The sequence below is a fragment of the Bos taurus genome, chromosome 8, assembly GCF_002263795.3.
Source record: "Bos taurus isolate L1 Dominette 01449 registration number 42190680 breed Hereford chromosome 8, ARS-UCD2.0, whole genome shotgun sequence".
Classification (NCBI taxonomy): Eukaryota; Metazoa; Chordata; class Mammalia; order Artiodactyla; family Bovidae; genus Bos; species Bos taurus.
The window spans coordinates 43579789-43598746 of NC_037335.1; the positions used below are offsets into that span (position 1 = coordinate 43579789).

At 49.5% G+C, this 18958-nt stretch overlaps 1 protein-coding gene across 1 annotated transcript; it reads right to left on the reverse strand.

Moving 5' to 3' along the window:
* Positions 1-494: 494 nt before the first annotated feature.
* Positions 495-14516, reverse strand: DMRT3 (doublesex and mab-3 related transcription factor 3). Its single transcript, XM_002689627.6, has 2 exons — positions 13157-14516; positions 495-2176 (listed from the first exon to the last, which is right to left on the reverse strand). The coding sequence occupies exons 1-2, from the start codon at positions 13605-13607 to the stop codon at positions 1209-1211; spliced, it is 1419 nt and encodes a 472-aa protein (XP_002689673.4). The 5' UTR covers positions 13608-14516; the 3' UTR covers positions 495-1208.
* Between the last annotated feature and the right edge of the window lie 4442 nt (positions 14517-18958).

Here is an 18958-nt window from a genome sequence, read left to right on the forward strand (position 1 = left end):
CACTTCTACAATCCTGGCTGCAAATAGGAGTATAACCTGAACCTAACAGGAGTAACTGCTCTCCTTTACTGAGTACTTTCTCTATGTCAGCAACCAGGCTAAGCACTTTGCTTACTTTCCTCACTGTAGGCTGTTTCATTTTTACTTTGTTTTTAATGAGATTCTCCATTATATAATCCCTGCTTTCTTGGACTCATGGGCGGATAACCTGGACAGTAATATACAAAGAGCATCCTCTTACACAGAGTAGGCACTCAGTAAGTATCTGTTGAAGAAACGAATGGATGGAGGAACTGAATTAACTCTCTTCTTGAACAATCAATTCTGTCTTTCTGAATACAGCCTCAAAGCTTTGCCATTCGTATTTCTCAAGCAGTGTCAGGTTTAACTTAAACCTTGATCCATGCACTAGTAAGTAGCTTTTTAATCGTTTCTATTTTTAGAGATCCTCTTTCATAGGCAGAAATGACATAAACCAAGATCATCTCCTTAGTTTATTTTTTTCTAGAGTCCTTAGCATGCTACATTAACCTGACAAAGCTTAATCTTGTGTTCATTTCACAATATATTTCATGCAGTTCACAGCTGTGATTGGGTTTACATTGACATTACACATGTTTTGATTCAGCCATGTGAAAAGAATAATTCTTAATGGAGTCTGTCTCTGAAAACTGTCCAAGCTTAAATAAGCGTGTGAGTAGTTCACTCTATTAAGTGCAGTCTCTCTTTAAAATGCAAGGATTTTTAGCATAGGAATATGAGGCCCCTGTTTATAGTCCGTTTGCAACCAAACCACTTCTTTAGGTTTCATTATCCTGAGCAATCCTCTTTTACAGAACTGTATTCAAGTACGCTACATTACTGAAGATTCCAGGTTGAGTCTAGGGGTGGGGCCGACCTTCAGCTTTATGTCCCCAAAGACATCTTCCATGGGCCCAGGCTTTCCCCAGACCATTCTTAGCATCAGACTCTCTTTTACAACCAACATTCAGCACTAAAGCCACAGAGCAGAGCTATTTGGCATTTTCCAGTGAAGTGCAAGAAATTAAATAAGTTATGTTTTTTATTGCTAAGGTCTAGAATCAAGCAGGGTTACTTTGTCATATGGCAGGAGAAGGTATACACAGGACATGGCCTCTCCGTAAGGGGAGGGCGCAGGGTTCAAATGCACAGAAAATGTCACCTGGTCACCCCCATCGGGCGGCGCTTTAAGATGACGAGTTGAGTATTCGGGAGTCTGAGGAGTCAGACCTCTCGTCATAGTCGTCCTCGGTGTAAATGGACTGCTTTGACACCATGGGACACCCGTCATCGGGGATAGCGATCCGAGGGTCTTCGGGGGTGCGGGCGGGGAGGACGGGCGAGCTTCTGAAGACGCTGGTGGAGTTAGTGGGGAAAGGGCTGACGTACTGGGACCGCAGCTGGTACTGCTGCTGCAGCGTCATGGTGTTCCACAGGGTGACATCGTTGGGCAAAAACGGGCTCGACTGGTTTCTCGCCAGAGTATTCCTCAGCATCAGAGGGTACCGGGGCGGCTGGGGAAACGGGTGCTGCAGGGGCACAGCCAGGGGGTTGGGGACCACGTTGGTGGAGTCGGCAGAAAACCTCAGCGTGTCGGGGACTCTGAAGGCCGACCCCACAGACCACTTGGACGAGGAGAGGGGGTAGGAGCTCAAGGTGTGCTCGAAGAGGTGCCCGTTGGAGGGCAGCACCAGGCCCTCGGGCTCCCCAGCAGAAGTCCGGTCGGCGGCCGAGGAGGACGAGCGGCTGGAGAGCAGGACCTCCACAGCGCTCACCAGGTCACCCCCACAGCCCTTGAGGATCAACTCCAGCACCGCGGGCTTCTGGTGGGGGAATATCTTTTTCAACACTTCTAGGGGCGGTCTGTTGGCTTTCAAGCTGAAGGGCAGAGACACGGTCCCTGAGGGGCCCTCGATCAGGAGGTGGCTCTGCTCCCCGGGGTACTTGGGGCTGTCGGGCCGGCTCTCTGAGCTGGCCCCGTTCTTCTGGACCGCAAACCCCGCTTCGTCCACTGACACGATCTCGGGGCTCTCAGGTGTGAAGCAGCCCTTACTTTTGGCCACATCTGGGGAGCTCCTCTGGTCCGTGTCTTTGTCACTGAAAGTCTCAGCATTGTCAGCGGTGCTGCCATCCCCAAGTCGTTCTTCTGTCAAATCTGAAAAGCAGAGAACAGCTGGTTGAATCCTCTCCTGGTATGCAAAGAACACATGTGCTCAGGAGAGGGCCCTACCTGTCCTTTTTGCAAGGGGAACTGCTTCTCTGTGGGTTATAACATACTGCAAGCCAGAAAATCTATGTCATTAGCAAATGGCAAAAAACGAACAAACCCTGTAAATAAGGATCTAGATATCAGAGTGATTTCTCAGAATGGGCTGTGCAGGAAAGCTTGCCTTCAACACAAAACGGTGCAGAGAGAACTATGACCACAGACGATGTGGCTATCTAGCAGTAACAGTCTAAATGCGGATCAGACTGAGGATAAACACTACCCAAGGATGAACAGAAAAATGAGCTTGGGCTTGTTTTCTAGCTCCTTTTCTCCAAATGAGGGGTCTGGTGCCACCAAAGGACATCAACAGCTGCAACAGCTGGTGCACGACCCATACACCCAAGGGAAATTTTAATATTTTAAAACCATTTTCCCTAGGCAGATTCTGTGTTATATCAGAACGTTTCATCAGGATACCATGTAGAATAACAAGTCAATATGATTGCCAGAGTGAAAGAAGCCTCCATATGTGGAAACCTCTCTTAAAAGGCCACTCAAGATCCCAGAAGACTTGGTTGCCGATAACCCGCACCAGAGGGCAAGCAACACCAGCTGTGAAACCTGGGTGTGGGACAGGCTGCAGACACGGAGAAAGAGATGCCTGGAGAAGGCTTACGAAACTGGAGGAAGACCCATCAACGAAACAGTGCGTCCATAACTCCAGGACCTGGGGTGTAAGAAGCGTATAGGATGGACTTCAAGATACCTTCCTGAATTATATTTTTAAAAGAGAGAGAGAGAGAGAAACAAAGCTTCCCAAATAAACCAGAGCTTTGCTGTGAAGTAAACCAGTAAACCAGTTGTAAATCTAACACTTTGGTCTAAGACATCACTCACCCCCTGAAGAGGGTTAGTATTACTGTGCTAAAGAGGCAGAAAGGAAGACGTAAGCAAGACTGGTTTGGTTGCAGAAGTAGGTTCTAAGAGACCTTTATAATAAAGGAGCATATTCTTTATTAACAATTTATATACAAGCAGATTTTTATCTTTCTTAAACCACGTACTGGCTGTGTCTACTCAGAGCCAACGTAACTGATCTGAAGATGGAAATTATTAATGACCCAGTTGTCAGGTTGTAAACAACCGGTTGGCCTGTGTTTTCCACTGCCCCTGCCTGAATAGCCTCATTGTCGCCTCCTCCCTGGGCACACCTGACGAGGTGTAGAGAGCCAGCTGGTGAAATTTCATCAAAGCAGCATCTAAAATCCATCTCCTCCTATTTGTTGTTGTTTATTTTAAAAGCCTTTAACAAAGACCCATTTGTAAGCTTTTTTCTAATATGGGATATACCTTAATTATAATTGCAAGAAAAAACTTTGATTCTTTACAAACCAATAAATGTGTTCTAAGCATAAATACTTCAAAAAAATATCCTTAAACTATATCGGTGAAACTTTTGACTGTAAATATGATACAAATTCATACCTATCCCAAATTTGCATTTAAACTGCTTCTTTTTCCAATACAAAATATCAGCTGTCAGTGTGGGGACCATCTTCAGCCAACACGCATGAAGCCATTTTTGCTTTCTATAACAATTTCGGGATATGCACAAGAGACCTTTTCGCAAGAGAAATATGACATATCCTCTTCAGCAGCATCCTAGGATTGGTGACCCAATATTCATCTCCTGGGTTAATGTGGTAGTCGTCCTTGATCCCAATGAGAAAAACAGCAACAGAAGAGCTTCCACAGGCTCATACTGCAAGCAGGCAGACCTGTCTAAATTTCCTGACACATGACCCTACACCTACCTCTCGGTGTTACTCTGTCATTAAACACTTGACAATGAGCAGACAGTGACAGTATGTTAACTCAGCACTGAACTCAATGCACAACCGGATCTTGGCCTCTGCTCACTGGAGCTTAGGAAAACAAGTCAAATACTCTCCCGGGGGAAATATGGACATCAAGTAAGGCTTTAAACACTGTGATTCTCTAAACAGTTTTCTTATTTAACTTTCATTATCTATTATTATCAGCATCAAGTACTTTTATCACTGTATCCTGCAAGACATCAAGGGCAGAAAACATCATCAGATATAAGACTGGCCCCTAACTTGTGGAATTTATTACCAAGTTAGGGAGATGAGATGTGTGTGCGGGGAGAAAGCAAACACAGCCAGGGAAAAACTGCTAAGTGGGAAATATGCACACACGGAACACAAACGTTCACAGCAGCATTATCCACAAGTGACAAATGTTGGAATAAACCCAACATCCATCAATGATGGATGAACGGATAAACAAAATGTGGTCTATACATATAATCAAATAGTATTCAGCCTCAAAAATGAAATTCTCACATATGCTACAATGTGGATGAACCATGAATACATGCTAAGTAAAATAAGACAGACACAAAAGGAAAACCGATCTATGATACCATTTATATAACATACCTAGAACAGGCAAACTCATAGCGACAGAAAGGAAAAGAGTGTTGTCAGGGACTGCGGGAGGGAGTAACAGAGATGTATTGTCTAATAGGTATTGAGTTTCATTAAGGGATGATAAAAAGTTCTGAAAATGGAAAGTGGTAAGGTCTGCACAACATTATGAATGTGTTTAATGTCACTATATTGTATCCCTAAAATGGGTTAAAATAGTGAAATTTATGTTGTGTGTATTTTACTACAATGAAAAAGTGAAAGAAATATGATACACAGCGTCACAGCAATATAGGGATGGTGAGATTGTTTTAAAGCAAGAAACAGCTGGCTCTTCTAGAAAAGAAAGGGTAACAACAAAAATTTTTTAAAGCTCTAATTTTGATATTTAGATATTTTCAAAAGCATACTTTCAAAAGCAGTGTGTGAACCTAACTTCCCATTTTAAAAGGTAACTTTTCCCCCATCCTGGATCAGTTACAGACACTGAAGACATTTAAGGAAAATGTCTCTAGGTCTATCACCAAGTTCATTCTTCCACAGAATGCTTCAGACTACAGAAGAAGTGGTTCAAAGGGCAAGTTTAGCCAAAGGAGAACTAAGGAATTAATGTTCTGGCTAATCTGCCATATCTACCATTAAGAAAATGTAGTAGTTTTTTCAAGATGGTAAAGGATGTATTGTTCCAAACCACTGGATACTGGATGGCAGGATTGTAAATCAGACAATACAAACTTTTATTTTGGAACCCATCTTCCCGATCTGCAGAGCAGGCCACAGTAGACTCTTCTCTGGTTGGCAGCGCGTCCAGCGGTCATGAAGCACTGGGCTGCGTCAAGTCTCTTCCGCATTTCCTCCTGCCCTTTTGTAGCTGCCACTGTGACATCCCAGTGCAGCAAGCACTTGTGGCCACCTCTCAGAGAGTGATGTGGGATTGTACTAATCTGTCCACACTCTCTCTCTCTCTCTGCAGATTTCTGGGCTGATCAACCTCTCCTAGAGGTGTGCTGGCTATGGCCAAAAAGTGAGAAAATCTAACGTGACGTCAAAGGAATCAGACTTACAAATTCAGAACATTCCAACCAACCAAGTTCAGCCCAGTTTACACCATATCCAATGGGAAGATAGAAGCTGCTGAAGGAAGCCGTGAGTGGAACACACCTATGCTGTCCACACACCTGAGCACCATGTAAAGTCCTGCTAAGGGGTGCTGGATAAACAGAATCCCAGTCAACATCCAGGGATGCTGGGGTCTCAAAACTGGGCCAGGGAAGACTAGCCTCTCACCTTATACCAAGAATAACTCCTTACCCAGCAATAATGCCTACAGGGCAGAATATATGATCCCTGCAAGTTCATGGTGTCAAGTGCTGGTTGTATTGTTATACCTAAACTGCAAGCATTGTAAATTATTCTGTCATAAATGCAGACTTTCACAAGTAATTACAGAGGGTGAATCTTGGGCCCAGTGATAAAGTATAATTTAATAACAGGTGTTTCTTTATATCTCTAGATATTTTTTTTCCTAAATGAACTTTATAAATGCTCCTGTTGGTTTAAAATACAAAGACTTTTGGAGATATAGAAATGTGAAACTGCCAAGTAGCAAAATGAAAAACGAAATGCTCTCCAAATGTTTTAACCTCTTTCTTCTTGAAACTGACACCCTAATTCCTAGAACATTAAAGAGTAAGAATATATTTCAATTGATAATATTTTTACTCCTAATATACAGGCACCAAAAACAGCTAGACTAAAAGCAGAAAGAAATCACTCATCTGCTATTGCAAACCAGTTATTGAAAGTGATATAATTTGCTATTTCTAAAGCTAAACATCTAGACATTTAAAAATCTTCTAGATGTTCACACTTCAATTTCGTATTTTTCATGATGCAGAAACACAGCTATCCCTGAAATAAACTCTTCACAAGGGTAAAGATGTTTTTTGAAAGTAGATACTCAATTAAGAAGGAATTTTTTTTCTCTGGAAAACAGTGCTACCAACTTCAAAAATATATGTGTGCCATAAGAAGCTACAAGACTTTAAGGACAGAAAATGAACACTCACACAAAAATGACTTCCAATCTTCTGACCTCTTTCTGGACTCTAAAAGGAATATTTTTCAAGAAGCAGGAGGGAAATTATCTAAAAATATACAAGTATGTTTGGTACTTATAAAAATGCAGCTAGCTACTTATTCAGTTGTCTATTTAACAAGTTTTAAGTCTTTTCACCATGTGCCCTTGCACTGTGCTAGCCAAGATTATACAGAGATGATCAAAGCATTTATCTTGTGAAGACTGAGAGGCTTACTCTTTACTAATGAACATTTTGCAAAATTTCCAAGTTACCTATGCAATGAGTCGTATTTACATTGAAACACAGCAGGTAACCCAAAGGCCAGCAGCTGGGCAGACTGCTGTATTCATGGGAGGGAATGTTGTTGAAAACAGTCATATAATGGCTATGAGGAGAACATATACTGAACTAAAACAAGTAATAATTACAGGGTGGTGGGGCAGAACAGATCTCAGCTTCATAAAATTTATGTCTGCCTAGTCATTGGCATCAAAAGAGATTAGAGATTTGTTAGAAAACCAATGATCTGAATGTTAAGTTTTCCATAATATTGTTATTCAGCAGTTGATTGTGTTGATTTTCTTATAGTTGTTTAACTGTATAATAAGATATAAAAAATTAAAAATAAAGCCTGCCTAGTTATGGTTCAGTTTCCCCTCAGTTTCTTCAGAGGACAGTGATTTGCAGGGCTCAAACAAGAGGGTGACTCCCTAAAGCCACATGGGATTCTTGGATGCTATGTGACACGATCCCAAGGTGATGGGCCTGCAATGGCCAGCATTCCACTACTCCAACCTCTGCCAGGAGAGGCCATGCAAACCCCAATGCAAGGCCCAACCTGCCATCAGAGCCATATGACACGAGACATAGGGTCCAGGACCTGAGTGACTAATGGCTGAGGAGCCACAACAGGTTCAAAAGCCAATCTAAGGAGAAAAGGAAGAGAGAAAGGGGAGGCAGGCAGGCAAGTAGGTTTTCACTGGACTCTGTGCAACATTTCCCAGAAAGGGGCTCGGAGTCCTCCAGGCACGTTGATTTATGAAGACTTACTCCCTTTCCCTCTGTAAAGCTGTTAGCTGAAAGTGCTGACTGGCTGCAGTGAAGAATTTCTCATCAATGCTCTTTGATTGTATTTTGCAAACAAAATGCCTGTTGCTTGGTAACATTTCACTTGAGCCTGACCTTCCCCGAAAGTTATTGCTATCAGATTCGATTTACACTGTCCTCTTGTGATTACTGTAATCTTTTAAACTCGGGAGTTCATCCATCAGGGAAAGGAAAAGTTGGTTGTGTAAGTCGAGAACAGGACTATCCGCCAGATTTATAACCCAGAGGGGCGTGCTGTGTTGGGGGAGAGGTTCTGTCCTGGGTGGCAGGGAAACGCTGATTCTGAGATGTGGAAAACGCCCCCCTCGCCCCCTCTCCCCCCGCCCCCCCCCCACCCCGAGTTCCCTACGCCCGGTGCTCTGACCCATAAGATGGACATCAGCGCCTCTCTGAACCTCTGGGGGCAGTTTGGGCTCCCCCGGGAGAAAGGGGCTGGGAGACTAGCCAGAGCTACGCCCACCTCGAGGGGCGCCAGGAGGGCAATGGGGCTTGGTCCGCCTCCCAGGCTGGAGCTGCCAGATAAAATCGTCCGCAGGATGCCCAGTGGAATCTGCACTTAGGAAAAACAACAAAGCATGTTTTAGAAGTTTGCCCTGTGCAGTGTTTGACGTCCTATTTTTGTGTGTGTGTATTTGTAGGCTTTTTGCTAAATCTGGCACTCTGCCGAAGCTGGGAGGCGGCAGGGAGGGAGCGGGGAGCGGGAGAGCAGAGGCTAGGCGAAGCTGAACGAGGAGGGCCAGGCGGGCCGCCGGTTGAGCCCTGCCGGTGGGGCTGAGCGCCCACCGCTCACTGCAGAAGGAGCTGGGGAAGGAGGCAGCCTCCCACCGGACAGGGATCCGAGGGGAAGCGGTCCAGGGCAGCCGCAGGGGAGCCACAGGCACACGGCTGCCACCGCAAAACACGGCCGCCATGGCCTCTATGGGTCTCCCGACTGTCCCAACTCCAACCCCGGGTCCCGGACCAGTCACCCGCACTGGCCGAGCTCAGCGCAAGGGCCGGGGACCCAAGGCGGCCACTGGCCAGGCACGGGAGGGAAAGACCAGAGCTGAGAGCTGCCCCGGAGCCGGCCACGGGTCAGGCTTGGAAGAGACCGGTCAGGCTCGCGTCTTCCTTTTCGTTTGGTTGGTTTTTATTACTTAAAACTAAACCCCTTGCCCCAAATCAAAACGTCTGAAGTAACCAGACCCTGTTTTAAATTCTTAGGTACCCTTCAGGAAAGACTTTGAGGTCTCCTACCACTTCTGTGCTTCAAGTCCCTGGTCGTTGAGCATTTCCCACCCTGGCCTGGACTAGCACTCTGCCCACAACTCAGTATCGGTGCAGATGTGTGTGTGTGTGTGTGTGTCTTTTTTTTTTTTTAATTAAAAGTAAAATTTAAAATTAGGAAGCTGACAAGACAGGACCTAATCAAGCTGGAACTGAAAAGCCCAGAGTAAGCTTCAAGATGTGAGGAAGTGCCGGCCAGGAGGTAAGATAAAATAAAGGCAGTTTTCCGAAATCTCCCAACTTCCCTCCCTACAGGTCTCTTGTTTCGCTTCTTTTCAGGAGAAATAAACAGGAAAGAAGATCCTACTTTCTTAACCCTGCTCTCTTTTTCCTAATCAAATATGATTCTTTAGATTTCTTTACCTTCAAGAAATGTTAAAACTTGCTCACACATTTCTTTTGATGGCAGATGTAAACCTAGCGAGAGTCCATAGCCACAGACCTGTCCCCTCTCAGCCCAAGGAGACCCAGGACATTCTTCAGGAAGAAGAGGAGGACGTGGGGGGAGGGAGCCACACACAGGAATGTAACTTAAGCTTCCCACCTTGGTCATGACCCTTAACTTTCCTGAGCTCTGGAGCCCAGTCCAGAAAGGCAGGCTTGGCTGGTTGAAACTGCTGACTCAGATACACTAAGAGCTGAAAGATGTTCAAGTTCCCAAGATATTTTCATGACGGGAAGGAGGAGGGGAGTGAGAAGGATGAAGAGGGAATGGGAGAGGATACGAACGAATCAACAGGGTAGTTTTAAAGAAGCTTAGACTAGAATTTGAGGTTCCATCAAAATCTACTAATTCCAGGCCAGTCATAGATGATACTCAAGCAGCAGGGGAAATGTACTCTCAAAAAAGAAAAAAAATGCTCTAATCCATTGCTAAAAGTAATAATCTGAGAATATGAAATTTCTCCTTAAAACCACTGCCACTTTTAAAAGGATGTTAAACATGATACACCATTAGATAATGTAATTCCTGTTCCTTTAAAGAATCTGAAGCATAATTTGGGAACTAAATTTCTTCCAGCTACAAAGCTGAGTTTTGGTATTAATGTTGCTCGCTGCACAAGGTGTTTTTTCTCCAGCAGTTGCCCAACAAACATTCCCTTCTCCAGGGCACGTTCTTTTCTTAAGGATCTCTGGACAGGGGGAAAGATACCCTGTGTTTCTGCACCTGCATTTGCAGCCAATAAAAAAAGCCAATGTCTCCACAGCTATGTACCTGAACAAAATCTCCATAATCCCACAGAAACAAATCTCTATAAATGACCAGCAGATATTCAGATTCCTAATGGTCTATGAGGACTTCCCTGGTAGCTCAACAGTAAAGAATCCACCTGCAGTGCAGGAAACATGGGTCAGATCCCTGGGTCGAGAAGATCCCCTGGAGAAGGAAACGGCAACCCACTCCAGTATTCTTGCCTGGAAAATTCCATGGACAGAGGAGCCTGGCAGCCTACAGTCCATGGGATCACAAGAGTCAGACAGGACTTAGCGACTAAACCACCACCACCCACCAGTGGTCTGTGAACTTACTGTACACGTGGACCTACAATTCAAATAGTGCTTCACTTCCCTAAGTAGTGAGCTACTTGCCCAGTACCATATCTAACAGGCTTCTCAATATGCATGGTATGTTACATACAAATACATCCTAACACCTGCAAAAAAATACGTAGAGCAACCAGTAGTCCCATCCAAGCGGTTTTCCCTAACTTAAATCCCAAATGGGTTTTCTCCATATAAAGCATTGCATAGAACTGATCCACTTGTGTACCTGCCTTCCTAATGGAAAACAACTATCTAGTCCTTCCCTGCCCTCTCTCATCATCATCAGATTGGTGACTGGCTTTTTTGTTGGTGTTAAATGGAATTATGGGAGCAAACCAATTGAAAGAAGAAAACAAAAGTTTCCTAAATAATATGTGCAAGGTACACAGCAGGACCAGCTGGAAACTGAGCTGCTGGTCCCTGACAGCTTAGTCCCCCAAAGCCATCACTCTGACCTCTTCTTGGGTCAAATCCTATTCTCCTTTGCAATTACTGGTTTTCAATTTGAAAGGCTCAGGCTATCCCGGAACGCTTGGTTCCCGGTGAAAGAGAGCGCACCAGGTGCGATCAGCCTCCCGCTCTTCCTCACCCCAAGCTTGTATCATTGCTGCTGCTGCTCCGCCTTTCTGCCTCCCTCACTGCCCACCTCCCAGGGCTGTTTTTGGTCTCGGTGCTTTAGAAACGGTGAACTTTGGCTATCCCAGAGAACAGGTGTGAAGAGCACAGGATGTGAAGGAAACCAAACCCCTCTTGGACAGGGACCCCAGAACCCAATGCACTATTATGGGGGTGCTGCCTGCACTGTCACAGGGGAAATGGAGACAGAGGAACTGGAAATGGGAAGGTTCAGAAGAGTCACTGGCATAGATCAACTTTGAGAACTGAGACAAAACCCTCCTAGTTATCTGCCCTAATTTAAAAGAAAAAAACAAAAAGGTTCTTTCCCCTCCCCTCTGACTCCCCTGTGGCAAACCTATAAAACATGAAGCGATCATACTGACAAAAGAGAGTCACCAGGAAGTGAGTGGACATACTCAGGGAAAGGCTTATATCCCGCCTCGGATTAAAGTGACAAAATCCACGTTCAGCAAACTCACTTCTGTCCTTAAACACCCAGTTCTGCTCTTCACATAAGATGTTCTCAGAGGTTGGGTCTACAGAGCATAACTGAGGACCAGGGCAGCAGAACTGAGCCTGCCAGGCGGCCTACCAGCTTATCCCCCCAAAAAACGGCATGTCCCAGCTCCACCCAGCAATCTAGTGCTCCGGAAAGCCTCTCCAGAAACCAGAAGTATTGCATTTTGGGGGGTGGGCAATTAGGGGTAGGCAGAAGCTCTACCATTAGTTCCACCCACAGGAGGGCTTTGGTCAGTCGAGGGCCTTCCACCTCTGAGTCCCAGCATACCTCTCAACCCTCTCCCTGAGAAGATGGGGTTTCTTTCCTTTGCGCATCTGCCCCAGTGAAAGGGAAACACCAAATACCTGTCCACTGAATTCCAAGGGGTTAAAAACCAAAGAGGCATTTGGGCTGGGCAGGACAGTCGCAAGCTAGTAAGTCTCCAGGAGAAAAGGCTCCAGTGGGGTGTGCAAAGTTTTGGTGGCCTGAAGCAGGGAACCGGAAAAAAAAGGTGAGTAGGGGGATCTGCGCAGCTCCAGGACTCAGGGCAGACCCTTGCTCTCTAGAGCACAGGAGAGGAGGAGGGGGAGGAGGAGAGGAGAGGACCGGGCCCACGGAGAACTGGAGAAAGGGCTCTCCAGGCGTGGCCTTCCTCACTGTAGGTCAGGTTTTGTCTTTCTTTAAAACCACAGACTGCAGAGGACTGCCTGCGAAATGGTGTTCCAGGACCTGAACTCCTGCAAAAGGAGTTGGTTGGCTCTGGGTGCACCAGATTGAGTCCCCGCTAACAGTTTTGGGAGTCTCTCTGGTCCCATTCTACTATTGCTTCTAAACAGGGCTTCCTTCAACAAACTGCAAAAGGCTGGAGACCACAGCAGACTGCTAGGAAGGCTTCAGGTTCGCTCCAGTTCCCGGGTGCCGAGAAAATCGCCCAGAGTAGGCCAAACCGTGGGCCTGGGCTCCTTCTCTGTCCTCCCGTCCCGACCTTCAGATGCAAGGCCTCTCAAGCCCACAGTCGGAAAGCCTGGCGGTGTGTGCGCCCGCGTGGATTTTAATCTGGTCCTGTTTCGACCTCTTTATCTACCCGTCCCCTTAAACTTAGAGAAGGCACTTGGCGAGCCCGAGGCGCCTTTCCCGAAGGCACCTGGGTTCTACCTCCTACCTCTCCGGGTCCAGACTGAACGCCGCTTCTGCCGAGGGAATAAGGACCGGCTTGGCTGAAGTTGGGGGAGGGGGGGAGATCGCGCCCAGCCCACTCCCGCCACACTCGCCTTCGGGCCTGCCGGCCAAAGCCTCCAGAGCTGCTTCCACGTGTTTCCGCCCAGGCGCCAGCCCGGCCCGGCCCCGCCGCGGCCCTTACCTGGCTTGGCGAGCGGCGCCTGCAGCGCCCCGGGCGGGGGCTCGGCGGCCCAGCGCAGCGCGGCGGCCGCAGCCAACTCAGCAGCTGGGCGCGACGGCGGCTGAGACTGCTGCGAGGTCGGCGGCGGCTGCGGGGCGGCGGCGGCGTCTCCCGGCGGCGGGGGTCCCGGCAGGGCGCGCAGCGAGTCGGGGATGAGGCTCTCGAGGCTCTCGTTGGCCTGCTGCCTGCGCAGCGCCACCTGCGCCGCCATGACCCGCTGCCGCTCGATGATGAGGATGCACTTCTCGCAGGTGCAGTCTTTGAAGCGGCAGTAGCGCTTGTGGCCCTTGAGCCAGGACAGCACGCCGTGGTTGCGGCAGCGCGCGCACTTGGGCGTGCGCTGCAGGGGCGCCCGCGGCGGCTGCGACACCGGGCCGCCCATGTACAGGTAGGGGGAGCCGTAGCCGTTCATGCCCCGGGCTCCCGACACAGCTGGCAAGCTGGCGGCGGGAGCCGATACTGGGCCGCTGGACGGCGGGGCTGAGAGGCCCTCTCAAAAGCGGCCTCCGGGCGGCGCAGTCCTCGGAGTCTTCGGTCCCGCAGTCCAGGCGGCCTCGAGCGCTTCGGAGTGGCTGGAGGGGCCGCGGCCGTCTTTACGGCTCCCGGCGGGCGCTTCCCCAACCCCGAGTCGGCCGAGTCTCCGCCCGCCGCTCCTTTGGCCGGCACGTCCTCCCCGGCCGCTACGCGGCGGCGGCTGCCGGGAGCCGGCGAGAGCTCTGGTTAAGGTCTGAGGCGGCTCGTCTGCAGCTCCCGCGCGCAGACCTGCCGGCACGTCCTCCGCCGCCCTCTCCCCGCCTCCCTCCCCCGCCACCCCCACCTCCGGGGTCCCGGTCTCCAGGCACTCTCCACCCCACTCCACTCCACGCCTCCTTCCTTTCTGCCGGCGCCTCTCGAGTGCCGGCGCTTCACTCTCCTTGCTACCTGCCGCCGGGCCACTGTCACGGGGGCGCTCACTGCCCCCTCCTCCACCCTCCCCGCGCCTCCCCTGCTTGCACGGGAGGGACTGCAGCACTCGGGACGCGGCAGCGCCCGCGGGGCGGGGAAGGGAGGACCTGCGCGGATGAGCGTGAGGGTGCCTCTGGGCGAGGCGGGTGGCAGTTCCCCTTCAACTCTTTTCCCCCCTCCCTCCAGGCCCGATTTGGCGGCACCGGGCCCGAGGCGGCTTTCATTCCCACACTTGGCCACAGAAACACGGCTCGGGGATATCCGGAACCTATCTGAGCGCTGCGGGTGCACTAGGGTCCCGGCGCGAGAAGAGCTTTTAAGTTGGGGGGAGCCAGGCCCTGCGGCCACTGGCTGAAGGAGTTGGAGGTAGGGCATTGGAACTGGTTCGAGAAATGGGGGCTTTCTTGAGTTCTTTTTGCAACGTTGTTGTTGTTGTTGTTGTTTTTCCCCTTTTGCCGCTGCAGAAGAACATGCTTTTGAAAACCTGCTGGTCCAAGGACGACGACCCGTTTTGCAAGCTATTTCAAAGGGGAAAATAGTCCTCCCTCTGTGGCGCAGAGTTTACCTTTCTACACCTCCACGTTGTAATAAAAAATAAAGTCTCTGTCCTGAAAAGCCGGCAAGTGCTCTTTTGGAGTTTGTGTTTAAGCACTGGGTCTAAACTTTCAGGGAGCGGATGGAGGGGCCACGCTAGCGCCCCCAAAGTCACCGCATATGATCTGCGTTCTGCCTAACGGTCTTTGAGAGATCAAACGGAGGTCTCGCATCACCCCATTCAAATGCCCACGGACTGAGCAAGCTAGTTATGAATAAGGGATGGGGCCTCCCCACCCCCACCCCAGTGTCTTTGTGTACGGGTGGGAGAGGACCTTTGCACAAGATGACAGCATAAAACTGTTTAAAGTGATACTGTGTGTATAGGTTTGGCCTAAAGCAGAATACTTCCACAAATGCACAGAGATGCTCCCCTAATGCGAGAAAACAAAACTAAAAAGCAGTGGTTACTGCGGCGCAGGGTAGCACAATGGCTCAGTGCGAAGAGGGGCGATGGCAATCCCGGAGCTCTCAGTTGGCAGACTTAAGAGAGCACACCCTGAATTCATCTCTTGGCGGTCTGGATGAATCCAATGCGAATCCGGAGCGTAGACCAGTCGGCTGCAATGGTCAACCGGTCGGCGCCTCTCAGCTTTATTCTGCACTGCTTTGGAAGCAAACAAACAACCCGAAAACGTCCATGTGTGTGCTGTGAATTCAAGTACCACCAGGCGTTCCAGCAGCCAACCCTCCGCCTAAAAGGGCGATTCCGGGAGAGGAGGTTAAAAAGTGAACCTGATTGTGTATCTTTCCCTTGAGGCCCTTGGCTGCCCCCCACCTTCCCCGTTTCAGACCTGCGGACCTCATGGGGCGCAGAAAGGAACCCCCAGCAAGAGACTGCTAACCTTAGGAGGCTTGCCTCCAAAACTGCTTAGGGCACAGACCCCTTAGTCTTACTCCTAACTCCCACCACGTCATCAGTCTCTCCTCCCAAACTTCGCGAGGCACTACAACTGAGAGGAACTTCCAAAAATTCTCGGGACTAGAGGCCTGGGTCACCCGCAGCGCCGTGGCCCAGGGGCTTGCAGGTGGGAAGTTGACACATAGAAGGCCTAGAATGACCCTGAATCTGGGGCACTGAAATCTCTAAATCTCTTGGGAATGCAGAGACCACAAATTTTGCAAAGCCACATTTCTCCCATATTTCCTTCAAATAAATGGTCAGCAAAACCAGGAGTATAAGAAACCTGAGAGTAACGATTTCTTTTCTTTTTTTTTTAAAGGAAAGCCGCAGAGCTCAGCACCAGGTTTGGGGGACATTTCCACTACAAGGCGACCCACTCTCCCTCAGTCACCTAGTCACCCTTGCCACTCAAACAGTCTTGCATTATTTGGTCCCCGGGGCTCCGTTTCACTCCAGTGCACATGGAGGCTGAGACCTAAATACTCATTTGATATAGCGCAATAATCCTTTTCTCATATTTGATGGGAATGTTTTCCATATCCCAGTATTTGACAACATCTCCCTATAGGGACAGGTTTGTATTTATGTTGGTAAAATGTCCCCTGCCTCAAAGTCTATTGTAACCCAACACCTGACAACCCCGAGTCCCATTTCTGTTTGCAGAAAGGGTTTATTCAAGCACATAATGGGATCCCAGCAGAAAGCCTTTCAGAACAAGGGGCTATGGTAAACTTCACCACATGAACTCCGTTTCCAGGGCTATTAAGCTTTTAATTGGAAAATAGCAGAGGAAATTTCAAGGTGACTATAACGTGTTAGTAGTTAGTGTGGAGAAGAAAAGCCGGAGCGGGGATGAATGTAAAAAGCATATGGTCCGAATCACATTTAGGAGGAGAGGCCTGCCGCTTAATATAACTAAGTCCCGGCGGCTTATATACTTACGGGAAAAATCATCAAAGAAATTGGAAAGGGAGCAGTGAGAGTTACAAGTAAGTGTAACCTCGCTAGACTGGATCCACTCAGTCCTGCTCTGGGTGGGTGGGTGTGGGTGCGCGCGCGCGTGTTCAAACCACAATAACTGGGTAAAGCTTGTGTGTGTGTGTGTGTGTGTGTGTGTGTGTGTGTGTGTGTGTGTGTGTGTGTGTGTGTGTGTGCGCGCGCGCGGGCGCGTACGCATGTGTTCAAACCACAATTAACTGGGTAAAGCTGTGATAGGTATTAAAGGGTCAAAGGCTGTAAGACAAGTGTGCATATGTGGTTCTCTTTCTCTTGGCGCGCACACAATCTCACGGGTTGTGTGTATATCTAAAAGTTAAGAACGCAGTGCCCCTGCTCAGAAACTGAAGATGTCCCGATTGGAAGCTGCCCCTCACCGCAAGCAACACTTAATCAAAAGGACAGTTTCATATTGTCCCGGATGTATAAATACATCAAGAAATTTTCTGCTTTGCTGGATTCTTAGGGAGGGGGAAGTCAAGGTTCTTATACTGCTGCTTAAACCTCGACCACGGTGACACTGAAGACTGGGGCATGTAGAAAGCCTTTTTATGTTTTTATTTTCTAGAAAGCCCTTTTAAAGCAGGAAAACGAACTCCCTCTACCCACTCAAGAATTTTTCAGCTCTCACCCTGTCCATGCCTCTCAGCATCACTCATTGGCGAGCTTCACATTGAAAGGGGGGAACAAATGTCCAGTGAGGCATTTGTTTCTAGAGGGGAAACCAGCAATCCATTTCTTGAGGTAACAATGATGCCCCGGTCTGCCACATTTGCGAGAGCCTCCTATACACCCCCATGGATCCCCGAAGTCACCCTCCGGGGCTCAAGACAGAGGACAGAGACCATGCGACCAACGAGTGATTGAACTTGCGCCTGACCGGCGGGGGACGCGGCTAAGCAGAAAGAAGATCCTGGAGTCTCGTCCCACACCATTGTGGCATCAGGCTGCCTGAGGATCTCGGCGGCCGAAGCTTTTCGGAGCAAACGGGACCTAAAACGGCTTGCAACCCCGCCAGCCCCGTACAGACGCGGCTGCCTGGTCCTTCGTATTCTAGAACTCTGGAAACCAGCAACCGTTCACGCCAAGGTCGCGCCTGCCCCCACCATCTAAGGCGGGTGTAGGGGTGTCGCTCCCGCACTGCAGCGTCTGAGGCGCGGCGACATCCGCCGAGCGCTCCCCCTGGGCCAGGGCCGCGAGGCCCGAAGGCGCCCGGGGCTCCTGGGTCGAGGCGCACGCACCCCGCCGGCACCAGGAGGGCGTGTGGGGACCCGGGGCGGTGATCAGATCCCTACACCGTTTTAGAAGAGTGTCGCCTCGGGAGCCTGACGACCCCATTTGCTTTCTGGGCCAAAGGAAAAGGAAAGATGTACCCTCCGAGATGAAATGAGAGCAGCCCCGAACTTTAACATTTTAAGACAGTCTTTTCTCTGCGACTCCAGAAACCAAAAAGAGTCGGGAAAATAATTTTAAGTACGTTAGCGAAAACTTCAAGAAACAAGAGTTTCTTTTCCCCGGAGTATTTGCTTTCGGGGCGCTAGTGCAATGCCCCAGGACAAGCCCTCTTTCCAGAACTCTCTGGCGACTCCTCGGCAGTCTCAGAATAAAGCTCTGCGGGGTGAGGCGGAGAGAGGTGAGGACTTCAGCGCTGAAGTCCCTTCTCGATTCGAGCGGCACGACAATAAATAGTGGGAAACGGCCGGCGCTGCCCGCCTGTCAGGGAAAGCTGGGTACAAACGCCACGAACCGAGACCAGACCGTCAGAACAACAACGCTGCAAGGCCGAAGCCCCGTGCGGGAACCGAAAGGCACCCCACCCCAAGACTCTAGGCCCAGACTCGGCTCACCTAGCCGGCACCAAAGCCTCCAGGGCGGGGAGACTTCCGGAGCACGCGGGCCCCACCCACCTAACGCCCCGCCCACTCTCCCAGAACCCTCTTGCACCGTCTGGGCCGCAGCTTAGAGCTACTGAAAAGTTTGCAGGCCTTTGGCCAGGGGTAGGGGAAGGCACTTAACGAATACTTGACTGAGTGAAGGCCTCGCTTTTCCCTGGGGGCGGGGGAGGGGGGGTAGGTGGAGAGGAGTGTTTTAAAGGCGAGAATAAAAGATACATTGGCGGCTGAGCTTACGCGTGCCCGGCGCGCAGCAAAGGTCTCAGGCCTTGTTCGCTTGCCTGTACGCAGAGGGAGCGAGGAGGACGTAAACCCACGCAAGTTCCCGGAGCAACCTCTCAGAGGGGCGGCGGGCTGGCTGCGGCGACCCCAACCGGAGGGGCGGATAGGGCCCAGTCCCGGGAGCTAAGGAAAACCCTGCGCTCGCCAGGC